The sequence below is a fragment of the Hippocampus guttulatus genome, chromosome 19 (genome assembly GCF_054856545.1).
Source record: "Hippocampus guttulatus isolate MCC_2025c chromosome 19, RoL_Hgut_1.0, whole genome shotgun sequence".
Classification (NCBI taxonomy): domain Eukaryota; kingdom Metazoa; phylum Chordata; class Actinopteri; order Syngnathiformes; family Syngnathidae; genus Hippocampus; species Hippocampus guttulatus.
The window spans coordinates 9,469,328-9,487,971 of NC_141279.1; the positions used below are offsets into that span (position 1 = coordinate 9,469,328).

At 49.2% G+C, this 18,644-nt stretch overlaps 1 protein-coding gene across 2 annotated transcripts in view; it reads right to left on the reverse strand.

The window, feature by feature from the left end:
* The window catches only part of LOC147190177 (thyroid hormone receptor alpha-B), a 52,308-nt gene that overhangs the window by 9,893 nt on the left and 23,771 nt on the right, over positions 1–18,644 (reverse strand). Inside the window, exon 3 of one of the 2 annotated variants that reach the window (XM_086137796.1) lies at positions 4,151–4,522. In XM_086137796.1, the coding sequence (XP_085993922.1) occupies positions 4,151–4,206 (56 nt within the window). In that variant the 5' untranslated portion in view covers positions 4,207–4,522. Of the gene's footprint in view, positions 1–1,999; positions 4,131–4,150; positions 4,523–18,644 lie in introns of those variants that run through there. The other variant, XM_086137795.1, reaches the window with a different exon arrangement.

Consider the following 18,644-nt stretch of genomic DNA (forward strand, 5'->3'; position numbering starts at 1 on the left):
CAGGTATGATCATATTGACACTTGCCATGCGAGGAATGCGGGCTCGTCGGCTCGGCACCGGCGTCCTCCGCGTCGTCGTCAATCAACAACAAAGAGACGCGCTGCTCTGCCGTGGCTTTGCGGGGAGCTCAACTATTTTATCCGTCACGAAAAGACGGAATGTTGACTTCCAGGGCTACAGCGGCATGGCACCAGACACCTTTTTTCAATGTATGCGGCGCCGTACTGTCAAAGTCCCGAGCGGCAACTCCTGCCCTTCTAAGTCAAAGTACTGCCGCACTTATTTTTTACATCATGCATAAAGACAAAAACATTTATTGCTTTCAAGTCTGTGGAAGCTGACCAAAGTGGATGCAAATGTGAAAAAAGGCTCCCTCTTGTGGTATGCGAAGGAATCACAGCCAAAGTACATTTCAGTCGTGTTTAGCTCGCATAAGTTAGCTTCTTAGTTATTTTATTCACAGCAGTATTACACCAATATTGAAAATTTGCCCCCTAATCAGCGTGCATGTCATTGTTAAGAAGGCGCCATCTGTTGGCCAAACTTGCCATTTAGCATGAAAACAGGCTGCGACGACGCGTCTCACTTTAGTGCTTTTTTTTTTTTTTTGCGAGGACGTACCGCCTCCGAGAGCATCACGGCCTAAAATAAGTACGATGGAAATACAAACAGGGTTCGCGAGCCAAACATGATCTCAGCAATGCTAGCACGGCCGACGCCGCGAGGAAAACAAGCGGCGACTTCAACTTGATACGAAAATACGCAAGATTGCATTTTGGCACATGAAAATGGCAACTGAAGCAAATCGGCCAGGAAAAGTGCATCCACCCATCCGCTTTGCGGACACTTGTCCTCATTCTTGGTCGCAGGATGAGCTGGAGCCAATCCCAAGCCGACCAATTTCAGTCAAGGATCGTCCCAGCCTTCTTTTCTTCACTTCCACCTGCTTTTTTACTTCCTTTCTTTTTGAACTCTCTTGACATTCTTCCTTATCCTAAACGGGCTTTATGCCTTGCTTCCCTCCTATGACGTGCTTTCTTTCCCGATCTCCCTCCTAACATTCCTTCCTTCCTTCAACACTTCCTTCCTTCACACCCTCAATTTTTTTTAAATCATTGCATTCTTCCTTTGCTCAGAGCTACTTTTTTGCCTTCCTTCCTTCTGTACCGGTCCAACACTAGAATCCACTTTCTTTGTTCTTGACTGAAATTACCGAGTGGTGCTTTTGTGTCAAACAACAACAAAAACAACAAAAAGTTCATCGAAAAAGTGTGTACCTACTTTTGGCCACCCTGGAAAGACCGACAACCATTCCCACTCGCGCTGTCAGTAGACTGGAACTGAACCATGACAGCGTCAGTACAAGCACTTTTGAAGTTTTCCAGAAAGCCAAACACCTGCGGAAACCTGTCCGCCCCCCCCCCCCCCTTCAGCTGAAACCGCAGAAGCTTAACGTGCGGAAAAACGAGACGGCGCACGACGATGGGAGGAAACGCAGCCCCGCGGTGTCCTTGAGTGACCGGCGGTCATGTGACCTGATGGCCAGGTTTGTTGGCCGTGTGCCGAGTTTGTATTTTTTTTTTTTTTTGCCACTTGCTTTGTTTTTGTCTGCGTGGCCTCGTCTTGAAACTCAAGACGCCGTTTGTTTGGGGCACAGCAAATGCTTCTTGCAGGCCAACATGAGCGGGCCTGCACGACCAAAGAGCGCTGCCAGTGGAATGCGCGCGGTCACAAGTCGGGTCACGGCCGCGCTCCGCAAACACACCAAATGTCAAGCAACGCCGTTGCGACACCGCACTGTAATATGTCATAGATCTTGCACGTGTCTTCTCCCAGTAACCTGAGCTCAACTCGCGCAAGTGTCAAAGTGCACACACACACACACACACACACACACACACACACACATGCACATGCACACACTTATGCATAAACAGCTGTTGTGACAGCAGATGTGCAACCAAGGCGGAAAAGAAAGCACAATGTCGTCGTTCTGACCTGGTGACGCAGCAAGGCGATACGATGTGCATGTCAAACCAATGAAATGAAATCCAAACAAAACCAAACAATCCGATGTCCCGGAGGAGCGCTGGAAGCTCACTTCCCTGCAGCCGTGGCAGCGACTGTTCTAAGTTTAACTCGCTCATCACACGCACCCCTGTGCGGCTTCCCAATAAGCTCCGCCCCCGCCAGCTCCCGATTGGCCCGCGCTCGCCATTTTCCACCTGGCCTGAGGAGGTCGGGGGGTGGGGGGGAATACTTTCCAGATCCAGCCATAATAGGTAAAAATCTGCAAAATAGGGAGACCATGTCCCAAAAAAAAAAAAAAGGAAATACTACAAATGACTTCACCCTTCATGTGATTAAAGAAAATGATTGGAGGAACACAGTACAGTATTGATTATTTAGAAAATGGAGCCAGCGCTTCCCCTCATCCATCAACTGACGGATTTCTTTTATATCCATCGAAGTAAAACAAATCAACAAGCTCAAGTTCCAGACATGTGACCATGACTGATGCTCCCGGCGGTGCGTGACATTCCAAGCATAAGGCTGGCCTTGTATGACAATTACTGTACTGTACATATTGTTCACGAGTGAGATCTCATGCAACATTACCAAATTAAGCTTCCGAAACGAGATGATGATCTCGTCTCGATTAAAAAAAAAAAAAAAAAAAAAGTAATTCCGTTGAACGAATGGCAGTTTCACTGAAAAGTAACTTCTGCCGTCTGCTGAAAGAGCATTTCCTTATTCTGTCTGTCACGATACATCAGTGGCGCCAATAGTAGAGGTGCAGCGATCGATTCAATTCTTCGACGATTATTTGGATTCATCATCGTTTAGACCCCAAACCAGAGTCCCACAATGTTGACATTGTCATTTCAAAATGAAATGAACAGTCGCACGAGAATTAACTTCCAGTGCCAGTGGGCCAATGAGGCAAATGGCCGGTGCCGCCCCCCCCCAGGTCCAAATTGCCTCTCGGCAAGCGCGGTCCATTCTATTACGCAGCCTCTATTCACAGCTGACAGTCGCTCGCCCGGAGCGAACGGCCCCACTGGATATTCAAGCCCCTCGCCGCACAAAGCCTCCGTGATGTAATCGGTCACACAATCCACAGCCAAGGCGACGCACAACAATGCCCGTTAGCGCGCCGTGACAAGATGTCCTCGCGGGAAGGAAAACCTCAAGCGTGTTTACACTTGTGTGACCGGCGCGCATTCACACATCTGCACAAGTGAACGGGACCAGGAAGACCAAAGTCCTGATCTCACTTCATCGCACGTGAGGCAGGCAAACTACATTTGATTCACGTCTTCACGCCTTCGTGACGACCAACGGCTCCCAGCTGTTGAACTTCAACAAAAGATTTGGGGTGTGCTCAGGCAACGGCGGTGCCCGTGACACAAAATAAATTTCACTCTGCCGCTACATTTCTTTTTCTTTTTTTAAATGCAGGTGTCAATAGAATCCACGTTTAGCTCGCAAGTGAAGGTCACTGAGCTTGACAAGCGCACGCTTTGGGGAAAAAAATTATTTGAGAGCCACCCTGAACAAAAAAGAAAAAAAAAATAATGAAAACATTTCTAGGTGAGTCTCTCAAAATGTGCGGGGGTAACCACACCTATGCACATCAGGGTGATTTTATGGAAAACAAACTTTGAAATGGCAGTTTATGCTGCACAAATAAGCCGAGAGCTCCGTATTTGCTCTGTGAGCGACAACTTTGCTGCTGTCAGCAGGAACATGAAATGGCAATTCTCGTGTTCAAGTTAAATCTGGAGCCAAATGATTCGAAATGTCATCTTCTCACCCCGAGTACACGCGAGTGCAACGGGTTCACATCATTTGATATCAGCACCCGGGACAGTGTGTCAAGTTCCGCGAGATGTCGATGCAATTGTGTCTGTCAGTTTTGAACAAAAGTCATGAGAACGCAACAAAGGGCGAATTGATAGGGCTGCTCCGAATGAAATCTCGTGAGTTTCCTCGCAAAAATCTGTCATCAAAGGGTGGCTCATAATTGATCACGGCACATTGCGTCTCTTTGCGTTTGGACCGGCCCGACCTGATGGGCCGGTCCGGGCGCGAGGACACGCACGGCGCGTGGGTGTGAGCGTACAGGTACACCGTGTGTTCACTCACCGTTTCTCTTCGCCCTCGAGTGGGTTAGGCTCTTGCTCCTTGGGCATGTGTTCCATTCACCTCAATTCCATCCAGCAGCCAATCACGAGAGACTGAGGCAAGCCCCGCCCTCGGATGCACGCTTGTCATTCGACGCTGCGGGGGGGTCGGGTGCCGGAAGATGGCGGGGTCCAGGCCCCGTCGTGTCAGGCGGGGCTGGGGGCGGGGCGGGGGGTGGAGGGGGCAGGGTTGGGGGCGGGAGCGCTCTCGCCAGGGAACGGACCGGACCCCTCCTGGCGTGCGGGATGAGCGACCTTGGAACTTGACAATTTGGAAGTTGCGGAGGGCTGGATGGTGGGCCTCAAAATTGAAGAGGGGGAAGGGCGATCCAGCCTGGAAGACAACAGAACACATTCGCATGAATAATCATAATAATCATAATCATACAACATTTGACTTTCGTCACTTTTCATTGTCACCTGACAGGATTAAGTGAACAATGTCAATGTAAAAAGAAGGATTACAATACAGCATCGTCATGTATATGTAAATATATTAAAACAAGAACCAACATTATACAAGACAAAAGTAGTGTGCACCAATTATACTGAACACGCCTGTCAAAAGAGGTGCGCTTTCAGTCATGATTTGAATGTGGTTTGTTCAATCTGGTATCAAATTGCACCGCATGATCCTATTTCCTGCGGTGGTCTACGCGAAACATGAGTGGACCAATGATTGACCCCTGCGGAGTGACGGGTTTCACAATATTTCAGCAAGTTGTGGCTGGAAGTTGTACAAAAACAATGTATCCGCTGCGATCTTACATGTACTGGTGCAGACATCGACTCATTTAGTTTCATTCGTGAGCAATGTAGTCAGGCATGCGGTATCGTGGCTGCGGTAAACTGGATGGAAGAACAACAGTACGACCCCCCTCCCCCCCTGCAAGCTCAAGCGTGAGTCAAAGTTAATTTCATGATGCACGCTAAAGGGCAGGTGATAAATGAGAGAAGCTTAATGGGGGCTGCAATCTATGCCGGCCGGCTTCTAACGGGGGTGCCAAATTAAAGAGCCGCTCTCGACGGCACGGACCGGCGTTACGCGTGGCGCTAGCGTTTGCCACAACAATCGGCCACTTATCGCCACGGGAGAGTGAGAGCACGGTGGACAGATGGCATCTTTGTTCCCGCTTGACAGAAAGAGATTTCCGCGGAATAGATGTGCGAATGTTCTTCTAGCGTTGTGGCCGGAGATCCGAAAAGAAGGGCGGCGTGGGCACAGCGGGAACGCTGGCCGTTTCCTTCACGTTTCAAAGCAAATCTCCAGTCCAATTGCAATGTATTTTAGGACGCGTCCACAAATAAACGTAAGCAAATAGCTGGTAGAATGTTCGCGTCATTCTCAATGGGATGCAACTTGGACGCAGAAACTTGACTATTTTTCCGCAAAAAAACTCAGCCGCTAATTCTGGGAAGAACTTTTTCTTTCCACCACAACGGGAGTCCTTGAACGTCTGCCCCCCTCGCAGTGGACGTCACCATTAATACTCATCCGCTCCAAGGTCGCGGAGAGACGAGGGTTTGGCCTCAAGCTGGAGCGAGAATGCGCCGAGATAACGAGCAACAACGGAGGAAGGCTCACACGTGCGAAGGTGAAATGAAGATGAAAAAAAAAACTCTTTGTGGGTGAGGGCATGAAAGGAAAAGTTGAAAGGAGAACTCGGGAATGAAGGCAAAATCGATGAGAGGAGATTTAAGGCGCCCAGATGTTTTTGTGCTCATCTTCATTCGAAAGCGTGCTATGGATTTGTGCTTTGGAGCGCATGGCGTCATATTTAATGAAGATAAATGTGTTGACCACATCTGTTTACAATATTACAATGCAGAGCGGTGACAGGCTCATTCTGACGCAAATTAATCATATGCTTGCGCAAGTTTGACCTAAAAAAAAAAAAAAAAAAAAAGGAAAGGAAACAATGCGGTTGTGTTGACAATGCATCCAAATGGAATTTCATTCATTTTTCCACATGCTGCGGGGGCTTCTTGTGCTCGCTTTTTTTAATTGGGCCTACAAAAAAAAAAAAAAAAAAAAAAGAAAGGAATTTTCCCCGCAGCAGGCTTCACCTTTAACTATGCACGCTGACACACATTCTCAAAATACTTCAAAGTTAGCACGAGTGAGCGAGCCAATTGTGAAAAGCAGCAGCCCCCGCCTCACGACTTGATTCGTCCAGTTTAGTGATCCTTTGGGGTTAATTTGGCAGGTTGATTTTTATTTATTTATTTTCTCCAAGTTCGAAGCGCACCACCCGCTGTAGATGAACAGCTGGGACACAAGCCCTGACGCTGTTGCCAACTTTGCCATTTTATATTGAACAACTTTTCCGGCTCTTCTAATCGTTGCTTTTTTTTTCCTTTTCTTCTAAATAACGACCAGTGGGTTTGGTTGCCGCAGACAGGAGAAGCAGATTCCGCTTAGTGTGACAGGAACGGGGGGGTATTTCTCGGGGCACGTATGTCAGCGGGGGAGATGTTCGCGCCCCCTTCAGTAAAAGGCCAAAAGATCAAGTTTCATCTCCCTGCCACCTAATGGCTGTCAGGGGAGACTTTATTAGGCTGCTCCAAGTGGCCAACGTTTGATTCGGGGGCGGGGTGAGGACGGTGAAGCGGCGTGGGCATAAAGTATGAGGGGAAAAAAAAACCCTCTCAATCACTGCATCTCATTACTCGGGTCCGAACTCCACTTCCTGTCGATGTGCCGGGATTTCTGGTCACTTTTTACTTCCTGTGGGTGTCTCAAAACTTTTGTCCATTTCCCTCCCGATTCACTTCCTGTCGGTGCCGCCCATGCATGCAATGTATGCATGAAGCTATGTGAATTTTTACCCGGTGCCTGCGGGTCCAGCTTGTATCATGTTCTGTGTGTGCGTGTGTGTATACAGTGAGGCCCCGTGGCAGCCAAGGACACGGAGGGCATGCAGGGTAGAACATTCTATATGGGGCACAGAAAAGAGGTCACTCGGCGTCCCGTCGGTGCAGACGTTTGTTTTTGAGAGCTTTGTCATTCGCGGCAAGTCCTCGGCTCGTAAATATAAAGGCCCGAGGCGACTCTTTAACTTTGCTCACAGTTGGACGGCGTCCCAGAGTGGTCGCTCTCGACAAAAGGGAGCGGGTCGGACGCACGGAGAGAAGGAAAACCCGCGGCGGAGCGCCGGTGACAGTTTTAAGAGCGCCGCGTCATCAAAACACTCAGAGAAATGAGAGTCGCCGGCATGTGGCAGCACTTTTTTTCCAGCAGGAAATTTCTTGAAAGTCACACAGATTCAAACGCGTGTGTGCCTGGCGAGTTCAGATGGTGTAAACGTATGGCTGCTTCATTTTCTTTTCACTCTAAGCAGTCCCCATTTGACACGCGCAGCTCACACGGTTGCGCACAACGAGGAAGCGGCAAGTCCGCAAAAGCACAGGAAGTGTTGGAAACTTTTCCTGAACACTCCTGCAACAATTTCAGTGCCAATTTGAACATTTTGGTTTGGCTGTGACAAGGAATAATGTTGCCAAAGACACGGCGTCCTTTCAGGTGGAGCCAATGCAGTGATTTAAAAACAGGTTGCAAACTTTTCGGGATAACATGACAACAATATGATGACCGGATTCCAAAAAACAATCGGTGACATGTCTGTTATGCTAACTCAATGTAGCCTACCATCGCTCATCCAAAACTTGACCCAAATAAACACGCCAAGAGCACATTGATTCGCAAAACGCCAAGGCTCAACATGCAGAAGGAAACAGCCCATCAAGTCGACACTCTCATTTCTTGACGCCCACATCACTCACCGGGCCAGGCCCCACCTCGGAAAGTCAATCCGCACTGAAAAGTCACAGATACCATACCAACGTGAGGATGGCGACCCCCAGGGAACAAAAACAAGGAGTGCACCTCACAAGACTATCTCAACGTGTTTAATCATGCAAAATAAATCGGATTACTTGCTGAGCAATAAAATCAAGAGAATACTTGAGTTGCAGCGTCTTCAAATGCAATGTGTTGGAAAAGTCTGCTTTTCAAGTCGACGAAAGGGGCTAATTGGGCCCCGTGTTAGTGTTTCGCTTGTTTTGACATTCACACGGCACTCCAAATGGTTGCTTGAAACATTTCCTGTCCCGTTTGTTGCGACAGTGTAAGCACGGAACACATTTTTTCCATCCCTATATATTTAGGGGAGCGGAGGGGGAATGCAAACAAAAGGAGAGGGTGGACCCGTGTCCCCGAATGACTCGAGTTGGCTCCACACCCACAGCGCACGGAAAAGTGCACAAGCTTTCCCCTCTCCCGCCGCTCCGAGCCAAAGTTCTGCCAAGAACGTGAGCGCGCCGGAGGAAAACTAATCGGGCCTCACTTCCTGCTCCTTGAAGGCTCCCGGCGCCCGTCGCGTACACACCGCTCAGGTTTTTTTTTTCCCTGCGCTTCCCTTTTCCGTCCGAGCTCAGCTGTTTGTGTCATCTTGTTGAAATCATCGTCCTTGTGTGTGCCGCCCGTGGCCTTTCATTACTTTCAAAAGCACAATGAACACATGTTACAAGCCATTGTGTTAGTTTCTTCGTTGGGATTTGATGAACCGCTTCATCCGTCGTCCCTTTCACTCCATTTTTTTTATGCCCCACAAATGGCTTCAGGGAAAACTTAAAAAAAAAAAAAGTCAATTGAAGCCATTGCTAATATTTTCAGACTGAACGAATTTAAAGGAGCGACATTTACAGCAGGATGTTTTGAAGGCAAATTAAAGCGTGACCACACTTCAAAAACATGATCTTCACATGTTTACTTCGCAGTTGCATCGCAGCAGCAGAATAGTTTGGCCGAAATAAAGCGCATCCATCTTTGCTTGTTCACATGAAGTGAAACAACAGGAAGCCTTACGGATCGGGTGATTGACCTTTCAGTCGATCGATCATGCCCGACTGGTCGCGTGGGCGACCGCAAACGTTCTTCAACGTAGCTCGCCAACTAGCTAACGTCCACAAGACAAATGTGAGCATTTGAATATGTTAGCACCTTGCAGGCTAAGCCGCATGCAGTCGCGTGCGCGCATTCCGGGGAGTTTGCACTTTGTGCAAGGAGCTGTGGGTCAACACAACTCCAAAAACAGTAAGGAAAAAAAAAATGTAAATGTATCCACTATGACAGAAAAAGCAGCAACATTTCCCAAGGAGCTGTCCACAACTTCTCTGCGTCCCCCCCGACCTGAGGCGGCTCCATTTAGCTGGCAGGCCTTCGAAGAGCAGACGCGGGATGGCGGAAAAACTGTCAACATGCGGTCAAAGGGCGGGGACAAAGTTGTGTTGTCATCACCCTCCCGTGTTATGGAACCACAAAGTGCTACGGTTGCACATCGAGCAACGGTAAAGGGCTGCGGGATTGGACAAATCAAGAGGTAAAAAGGGGAGGGGACGATGGGCAAATGACATTTTTGTGTTGTTTGAAAGCAAAGTCAACACCAAACCGGCGCGAGCGACTGTCCCTTCGAGGGGAGACGCACATGTCATGGCAGAGGTGCGCGCACTCGCGCAAACGGCTCACGTCACCTCTCTGTACCTCCTTTCGAGTGTTTCCATTCATCACCACATCTCGGCCACCTCTGTAACGAGCCAAAAAAAAAAAAAAAAAGGTAAAGAAACCGCAAACACACACCAGCGCGGTCACTTGCTGCCCCCCTCCGGCACGCCCACCCAGGGGTATGCTCAAGCCTGGTGAGGCCCCTGTACGCCCCCCTCAGCCACACACGCTATACTCTCCATCTTTTTCCTGAGCGGATCCAGAAGAATCTATGAAAGATGAGAAAGTGGCGTGGGAGGGGGGTTGGAGGGAGGGGGGGGGTGCACACGCACGCTCGTGTGCAGAGGTGCTCAGAAAGGTGGAGGCAATGGACTGGAAGGTGATTTTCTTGGCAGAGACTTGGGCTGGGGTACCCAAGGGCCCCACCCCCCTCGGCCACCGGATCCTTGTAAACGTGTGTGGTCCAAGATGTGATGAGTCTTCAACTCACCCACACCCACACAGATATGCATATGCACGTAAAACACACACACATACATGTGCCTTACACATGCGTGTCCAAGAGCACAACACGGTCGTCGACCCCCCCCCGAGACCCGCTTGCGTCAGAAAACATCAAGAACTTTTCCGTCTTTGGACTGGAACCCAAGAGGAGCGCTGATAAGAAACAGCAGAAGAGAAGAAATGAGAAGAAGCCGTTTTGACATTCCGCACGGTCGCACACGTGACAGAAACCTCGCAGGCGCGGTCCGGCATCACGCAACACGTCCGATCGGCTGCGGTATGGATGACTTGACGCTCGGAGGAGACGGATGGGATGGTCCAAAGGGAGGGATCAAGGTCAAGTGAAGGGGGAAGGCTCAGGGTGAAGATGGATGGCTTGGGAATGTCCAGGGTCAAGGTTAAGCGGCAAGATTCAGGGCGGATTTGGGGGACCAGGGTGCAGACTGGGAAAAAAAATCCAACGCTGAGGTTTCAAGTAACGATTCAAGGCGGAGGCCCGGGGTGAAGCTCTGAGTTGGAAAGTTTCAGCGTCAAGATTCAGGGTCCATTTTTCAAATGGAAATGGAAAATGGAGGATGAAGAACGGGTTAGGGATGACGGTCAAGTATCAAGCTTCAGAATTTCATTTTCAGAGTTGACCTTCGGGGTGAAGGTTCTGGGTCAGGATTGCGGGCTTGCAGTTCAGGGTGGAGGTGCAAGGTGAAGGTTCAGTGTCAAGGTTTCACGCGAAGACTTCAGGAGCAGCTTCGGGGCGAAGGCCGGGGATTAACGTGCCGGGCGAAGTGAAAGCTTAACTTTCGCGGTGAACGTTGAGGGTGCTGGCGTCGGAGCAGAATGAGAGCGCGTAGGACGTTTTCAAATGGCCGCAAGTGTTTGTGAAACATTCCGACGGATCCGGAAAGTTGACAGGGGGTGAGAGGAGAATGACTCTGCTCGCAATTGAGGAAATGTATGGAATGTCGATGGCTAACACCATCTGAAATATGCGATGGGCGGACGCCGCCCGCCATCACTGAAGATTCCTTCTTACGCCACCCGAAAGAACATTGAGAATCCGTCCGTACAAGAGACAGACCACTTGCTTCACATGCTCAGTCGAGTGGATTTATTGCAGTGGAAATTTACATCTCACTGTCAATAAGACGTCTTGCCAGACCATATTTAAATTGCCATTTTGACAAATTTGTCTTTTGGGATGGAACGGGAACGCCTCAAGGTTATGAGCTAACAACGGCTGCCATTTGCAACGGTTCATATTTGTCTCCACTTTGTGCTCACCGACACCGTTGCCACCAACTTGTGCTGGAAAGCAAAAACAAAAAAGGCTTACCTCCAACATCCAAAAAGCCACATCCCAGTTCGAACAAGGTGTGCACATTAATGCCATGAAATAACTTTTTTTTCCCGGCACTAAGTTGGTGGATGTTAAAAAAGAGATTATCCATCGGAGAAATCAGGGGCTGCTGATTCATGATTGTTATTAGGCGACGAAGATGAGCGCTCTGGCAATTAGCAAAGACAATTTCTTTCCAAGCTTTCTGCCCACTTTTGTTTTTCAGCAATTCAGTCGGTTAATCAGTCAAGTGGAAAAGGCAGGACGAGTTTGGGCAGTAAAGCCGCGGCGTCGATTCAACCAATCGCAGGCGGCCAATACAATCGTCCAATCGGGCGGCGGAGATAAATGAGGAAGATAGATGCTGGCGGCGGAGGAAGATAACAGGCGAGAGGGGGCATATAGGGGGAATTCTATACGGGCTGCCTCTCCCAGACGATAAACACCAGCGCTGTGTGCGCTTGCGTGCACACAGCGCGCACGCGCATGTGCACGCACATGCATTAGCGCATGTGAGCGCTGTGTTGACAGAACAAGAGCAAGACATTCGGGGTCATCCAGTGCACAAACAGACACACCTGCTGTACTGTGTGTGTGTGTGTGTGTTTATATGGTAAGGAGGGGAGGGTCAAATAGTCCGTGTACCGGCCAGAACATTCTCTGGATTAGTGGCGTCTGACTGAGGAAGTTAAGTTAGGACAAGCTCTGCCTTGCTGTGTCCTCAAGCGACACACACACACACACATATATATATATATATATAGAGAGAGAGAGAGAGAGAGAGAGAGAGAGAGAGAGAGAGACCCTGGCGCACACACACTCACATCTATTTCATATACACATCTATAAACACACAAATGCACATACGTGGATATATATACACACGCACATACATTTTATATAAATCGTAAAAAGCCATCCTAAAAATAAAATACTGAATTGTGCAGTACAGACACCAGAAAAATCTACTTCAAACCAGCAGTACTTGATGACTTGCCACCGGTGTCTCAGTCCGCACCATAAGTCACAAGCACAAGTTTGGCAAGCCTTCTCGGGTCACAGTATCTGGCCCACGGGCCTCCAGTTGGACACCCGTACCATAGCGCCCCCCCTCCCCCCCACCCATGACTGAATACAATTCCGTAGAACAGTGCCGTCAAAGCGCCCGCGGCAAGCGTGCGGCATGCCATCATGCGGGCCTGGCCAATCCATGCACTGGCGCATGAAGCGTGTTGGCATCATCAGCTCCGTGACTCACTCTGGTGGCGCTGCGCGCTTCTACGCCGCGACGCGAACTCTAAATAGATACCTGGATAACAGCCAGCGTGCCTTCATCTGTGTCAGACGCACATGCAAGGGCGGGGGTGAACCGAGCGGCCTCTAACATAAGCAGACGTGGACGGCTCGCGTCAAGACAGGAGACATCAGCGTCACGCGGGACCTCGAAGGCAACTCCGGAGAAAGGACCCGGGTCATCCCGCCTCCCGCGACTGAAGGGAGCACACGCGCGTCCCCTGCGTGACCCCGGCTAATCACATTGTGCGCGAGCTACGTCGTTAGCCGCCTCATGAGTCAAAGCTAAAGGCGGCATTGAGGTTGTAATCCAGTGTCCCTCAGGGCATCGTCCCTCCCGTCTGTGGTTACCGGAGCGCATGTGAGAGGGCACGAGGGATGGAAAGCCAACATTTCGAGAACATCTCCGAGAGGATTTTAAGATGTTTGGAAATGACATTATTTTGCATGCCAATTACGGCAATTGCAGAATTTGCAAAAATATTCCTGCCGTGGGAGGAGCCCTTCACCACCAGGCCACCGAATTCAACTTGGATCGGTGCGAGTGGCGCATTGCCAAACACAAAATATCCACGCAACTGTCATCATTTCGGTCAGTATCATTGATTTAATACCGTTTGATCTCGTTTCATCTTTCATGTCACGCTGACATGGCCGCTGGAGCGCGCCAGGCAATGCTCGCCCGTGATGTCTAATTGTGTGCGCGCGCGTGGGCGGGCATGAACAGTCTCGTAACAGACATCCAAGCCTCTAATTGCCCAGCCAGACGGGCCAGCAAGGAGTTCGTGCCAGCAACCTCAGCGAGGTTTTTTTTTTTTTTTTTTTGGTGGAGGCTGGTGTGTGAGTGGGTGTGTCGGGGCTATGTATCGGCGTCGGCCAATGGGCGCACGAAGTTGAAACTCGTGGTGCTGCAGCTAACGAGGGGCAAGCGAAAGACTTCAGAGGCTAAGCTCAACACGGCGGACAGAGGGAGGGGTCTAACCCCCTCCCCAGCAAAGCAATGCGCGCACACACACACACACACACGCTCTCTCGGACATCAATGATGCATGCTTACAATTTACACAAGAAGGCAGTGAAATTGTATAAGATGAAACATTTTGCTGTCAGCTTTGAATGGGGGCGGGGGGGGGGCAGTGCCACCTGGTGTATACATTTGTCAGAAAAATGAATACGCGGCGACGCGTGCTAAATATTTCAGTCGAAAAAGCACTAAAACAGGACGATGTGAAATTTTGATGCATGCTTGGAATCAAGGAAAACCTCGCCCCAGATGGCGTATATGACTTTTGAAAATGGAAAGCCGGTCACACGCGCTCGCAGACTTTCCGTTAAGCCGGTCATGTGCAAACGCACACACCAACCACCATGAATTAAAGGCTTATCATTTCAGTCGCGAGGCGCCCATGTCAAAAACACTCAAAGGTGTGAAATGTTGCAGCCCACTGAATGGAGGAGGGGGAGGGCGATGGGGGGGGGGCAGCACCATCTGGTGTACAAATAAAAAAATGAAATAAAAAGCCAGTCTCTCGCTCTCACACTTTTTTTTTCCTCTCCAACATCAAGAGCGAGACATGCGTATCATTTCAGTAGTAAGTAGTATCATTTCCGCAAAAGAGTCAAATGTGAAACGTCGCAATCTGCTTTAAAAAAGGGAAGTCAAAGCTGCTCTCTCTCTCTCTGAGGTGGGCTCAACCAGGAGGGAAAATGAATGGGACACGCTGGAGCTGCAGGAACCTTTCCGCGGGATGATGAGGAAGAACTACCGTGTAATGCGTAGTTCACCAATCTAATAATGAAGGAGGTCGCACATTTATCGACTCGCTCCGATGTCGTGTGTAGTGGCAAGGGAGGATGGACCGTACAGGGCTTTGCCACAGCAGGAATCAAATTGGATGATTTGCGGTCCACGTTCATTTTGTGGCGATCCGCAGGGGACAGTGCCGAGAATCTTGAAATGACCCCATGAGACGGCACAGGCAAAAATGCGAAGATACTGTATTCCTCATTTAATGACTCCCCCTGTATTTTGCTCGTACTTTTTTTTTTTGTGGTGAAGAGGACCTTTCAGGCAAGCTCGGATTAAAATTCAGATTGCATTTGGAAAAATCTATGGGGCTGGTAGGGGGGGCGGAAGATGTCAAACAGTCACATCTGTGAACAATTTAGAGTGGACCTACCATTCATGTATCTTAAAGTTTAACAAAAGAACAAAAGCAATTGAGAAACCCCACCCCCCTACCCCCCCAAAAAAAGAGTCTGGCAGAAGAAGAAAAATAAAAAGAACAAATGATCTGCCACAAGAAGCGAGAAAGTAATCAAACAGGCGGATGTCAGCGGCTGATTAAAGACACACACGGGGCAAGTCATATTTCACAATAAAAGAACAAAGAAGGGAAGCCGACGAGCACGAAAATTCACATCGGCCAATATGGGCGGGCGTCGCCGAGGACAAATGAAGGAGAAAGATGGTGGTGAACAGAGACGTTTTTTTACAGATCATGAGAGATGGACGACTAATTGCCAAACTGACACATTGATGATATCAGCACTGAGCAACTCCAAAAAGCCGACCGAGAGGCCTTTAAAGCTCGACCTCAAATGGAAATAAATTGACAAGACACATGAAAATGATCTTTTACTGCTCTTATATTAAAAAAAAAAAGTAGCACATATTCACTTGTCTTGTGGGGAACAAAAATGAATAAATGATCCAGTTAGATGGCAGTAAAAAGTCCAAAAGCAGAGTCTGGCTGGCTCGCGTTGCGCTTTCGCCTACATTAAAGGCCGTCACCTTACATTTAGTCACTTTAGTGAAACAGCCCGAAGCTGTGTTTTTCCTTTTTTGCATCTATTTAAAGTGTTTTTCAGGCAGAGGAGGGGAGGGAGGGGGGGTTGCTTTGGAAAATGTTGCTAAGCATGCTAACATAAGCCACGATGCACATGCCATTTCTGCTGAATCACGCAACTAAACAAAGTCATAAAAGTCATGATCATCCAGCTGGTCAATTAAAAAAAATGTTCGTCGTACTGCTACCAGTAACAACATGGCCGCAAACAGTATTGTCAGTTTAGTGACTTTTACGAACCCTAACCCATGCAGTTTCACGGTTCATTTAGCACGTCGAATTGTTATTTATGTATTTGTACATGCCTTGACAAAAGGGACCTAAAAAAAATGGATATACTGTACATGTATATCTCTGCGGGATTTGATGCGAGTTAACGCTGGGGAAAAATGGTTGGAATAATAAAAAAAAAAACATCCCTGCCACTTTAATGGCTTGCTCCCCGTCGTGCGTTTCCAGGCCGCCATTCAAAATCTCACATATGCATTTTGTTTCAGGAATGGTGAGGTTTGGAATAACGCCCCCCCCCCACCCCTCAAAAAAAATGTAGCGGATTGTGAGGAAACGGGCAGGGGAGAAAATGGTAAACGCAGGAAGTCAAAGCCCCGCAGCTCGCCTCATAAACGATTCTGCGGGGACTGTTTGTGTGTAGATGTGCGCCCGCATAATTAACTCTCGAAACAAATAGAGCGAGCGGCGGGCTCATGCTGTGGGTGGGCTCTAATAATCCACATCATTACATTTGACTCCAGCTATTTTCTAATGAACGCTCACACTCTCCATCTATCAATCAATCCGCAAAGCGCTACTGAAAGAAAACAGAGTCCCAAGATCCCGCGGGGGGGCCGGATAAAAGTCCCGTGGGCGGCGTTTCATCCGTCCCCGCGATGACATTTACGAGCTGACGGACGGGAGAAAGCGCAGACGTGCGTCCACTCGATGGTCCGCCTTCAGGAAGTGAACCCCGATGGAGAAGCGAGGGCCATTTTAAGAAGTCTTTCTTGGCTGTCGCCTCGTTGTGGAAAGATGATCTGGACTGGAGCGGGGGGTGAAGTCATCTCCCTTGACTTTGCCGTTTTACCGGCGACCTCGTCAATTTCCAGGTTGAATTTAAAAAAACAGAAAAAGTCTCGTCTTGACAATTAACGCCACATTTGATCATCGTGATCAGACTGGACCGGGCTCGAAGATGATATTATCATCGGTGCCATCTCTGCGTGCCATCTCATGACTCGAGAAGAATTTGCGGCAGCGGGCTGAGTCTCTGCTCTCGAAAGGAAAAACCCGGCGGGCCGAGGGAAATAAAAGCAAGAATTATCGTCCGATAAATTAACATCTCGGTTGCCGGAGAGCGGCGGGCCAGACCTCACGCGGCGACGAAAAACATCTCGGCGGCTACTCGGGAGATCAAACGGCTTCGAGGGACGGCGTACGACGAAGCGCGGCCTTTCTTCCAATGCGGAGCGAGAAAGTGAAGCAATCGATCTAAGCGAGCTCAGCAGGGAAACCGCAGCAAAGACGCGCGCCAGGACGTCATGCGGCGCTGAGAAGTGCTTGAATTATGACTTGAAGACTTGTTCAAGTAGTTTGCACACAGTGTCTACGGGGGAAAAAAAAAAATCCAGATGGAGAAAAACACTGTTGTCATGTGACGCATTGCAATGTGCTATGCCTATTTTTATATTTTTTTCTTAATGAGTGTTTTTGTTTCCTGCTGCCCCCCCGCCAAGTTGTTTTCGGTCTGGGGTGTCCAGATTTGTGGTTCGCCACCCATCATACCGCAGGCTTCAAAACCCTAAAAATAACATTGGACAAAGCCCAATTGAAGAAAAACTTGACACACATGAAAACAAAATATTCCAAAGTACCTGCGCTCAGTCTCACTGCCAAAAAATGGAAGACTATCCTACAACAATCAAAGACTCGCTTGCACACTTTTCCAAATAAGATGTTTGCCTCAAGCTGTTTTTTTTGGGGTCACTTCCAGTTGAAGTTGACTCCAAAATAGCTTTGTGCGGACGGGAAACGCCATCAACAGGCTAACTGAAATGAGAATGGACGTTACGGCAATTCTAAACCTCCAAACAACTCCTATTTGAACACAGACGACTCATCGCTGGGGTCTTCTCTTTAATCCGACCCAAACCGGAGGCCGCCTCGTGCGCGGCAGCTGCAAATACCCTCGAGCGCCGATAAACAGCTGCGATGGCCGACGCGCTGGTACATTCTCGCCGATGATAGGTTTCAATCTCAGCTTAAAACGCTTGCGGGACAGCGGCGAGCAAACGGCCGGCGAGTCCGCCGTGATCGATTAGCTGTGGACAGCGGGGGCGCGCGGCTCGTTAGCTGGGATGACAGCCGGATACGGCGAGCATCTGATACGGCATTAGCGGCTCGGGCTAATCCGTGCGTCCGATGACAACGCGGCGAAAACACCTAGACCGCACGTACTCACGAGAAACTGAAACGCCAGACCAAAGCGCCAACGATGACCGTCTACAAAGCGTCCAGCTACAGCAACGCTGACACCGAGGGCCGCTCGCGCTCCGGTTCAGTGTTTAGCACCCAGAAACTTCTGGCTAGCCATCCAAACTGGCGCCCAAGTGCCGTTTGGGCCGTAAAAACTGTCGGCGGAGGTGAGGCAAATTCCAAGTTACGATTGAAGCGAAAGTCACATCCATGTTGATGACGGGGGTGTGTCATTGGCCAGAGTTGACAAAACACGACAAGCTAAATGTACGACAAACACCAAGTTCAAACGTAAGAGCGCTCCGGAGCCGCCGAGTGTACTTTAAGTCGGCCCGGGGCGATATTTGCATTTGAATTGTGACAGAAATGTCAATATTGACATGAAATGCGGCAACGAGCTTTTAGCGGGACTCGCCAGCAGGTTGGCTGCCAGTCAAATCAACAAACATCCCAAGCGTGCAGCTGAGGGAAAAAATACATGAAGAGTTTTGCATCGGGGCATTTC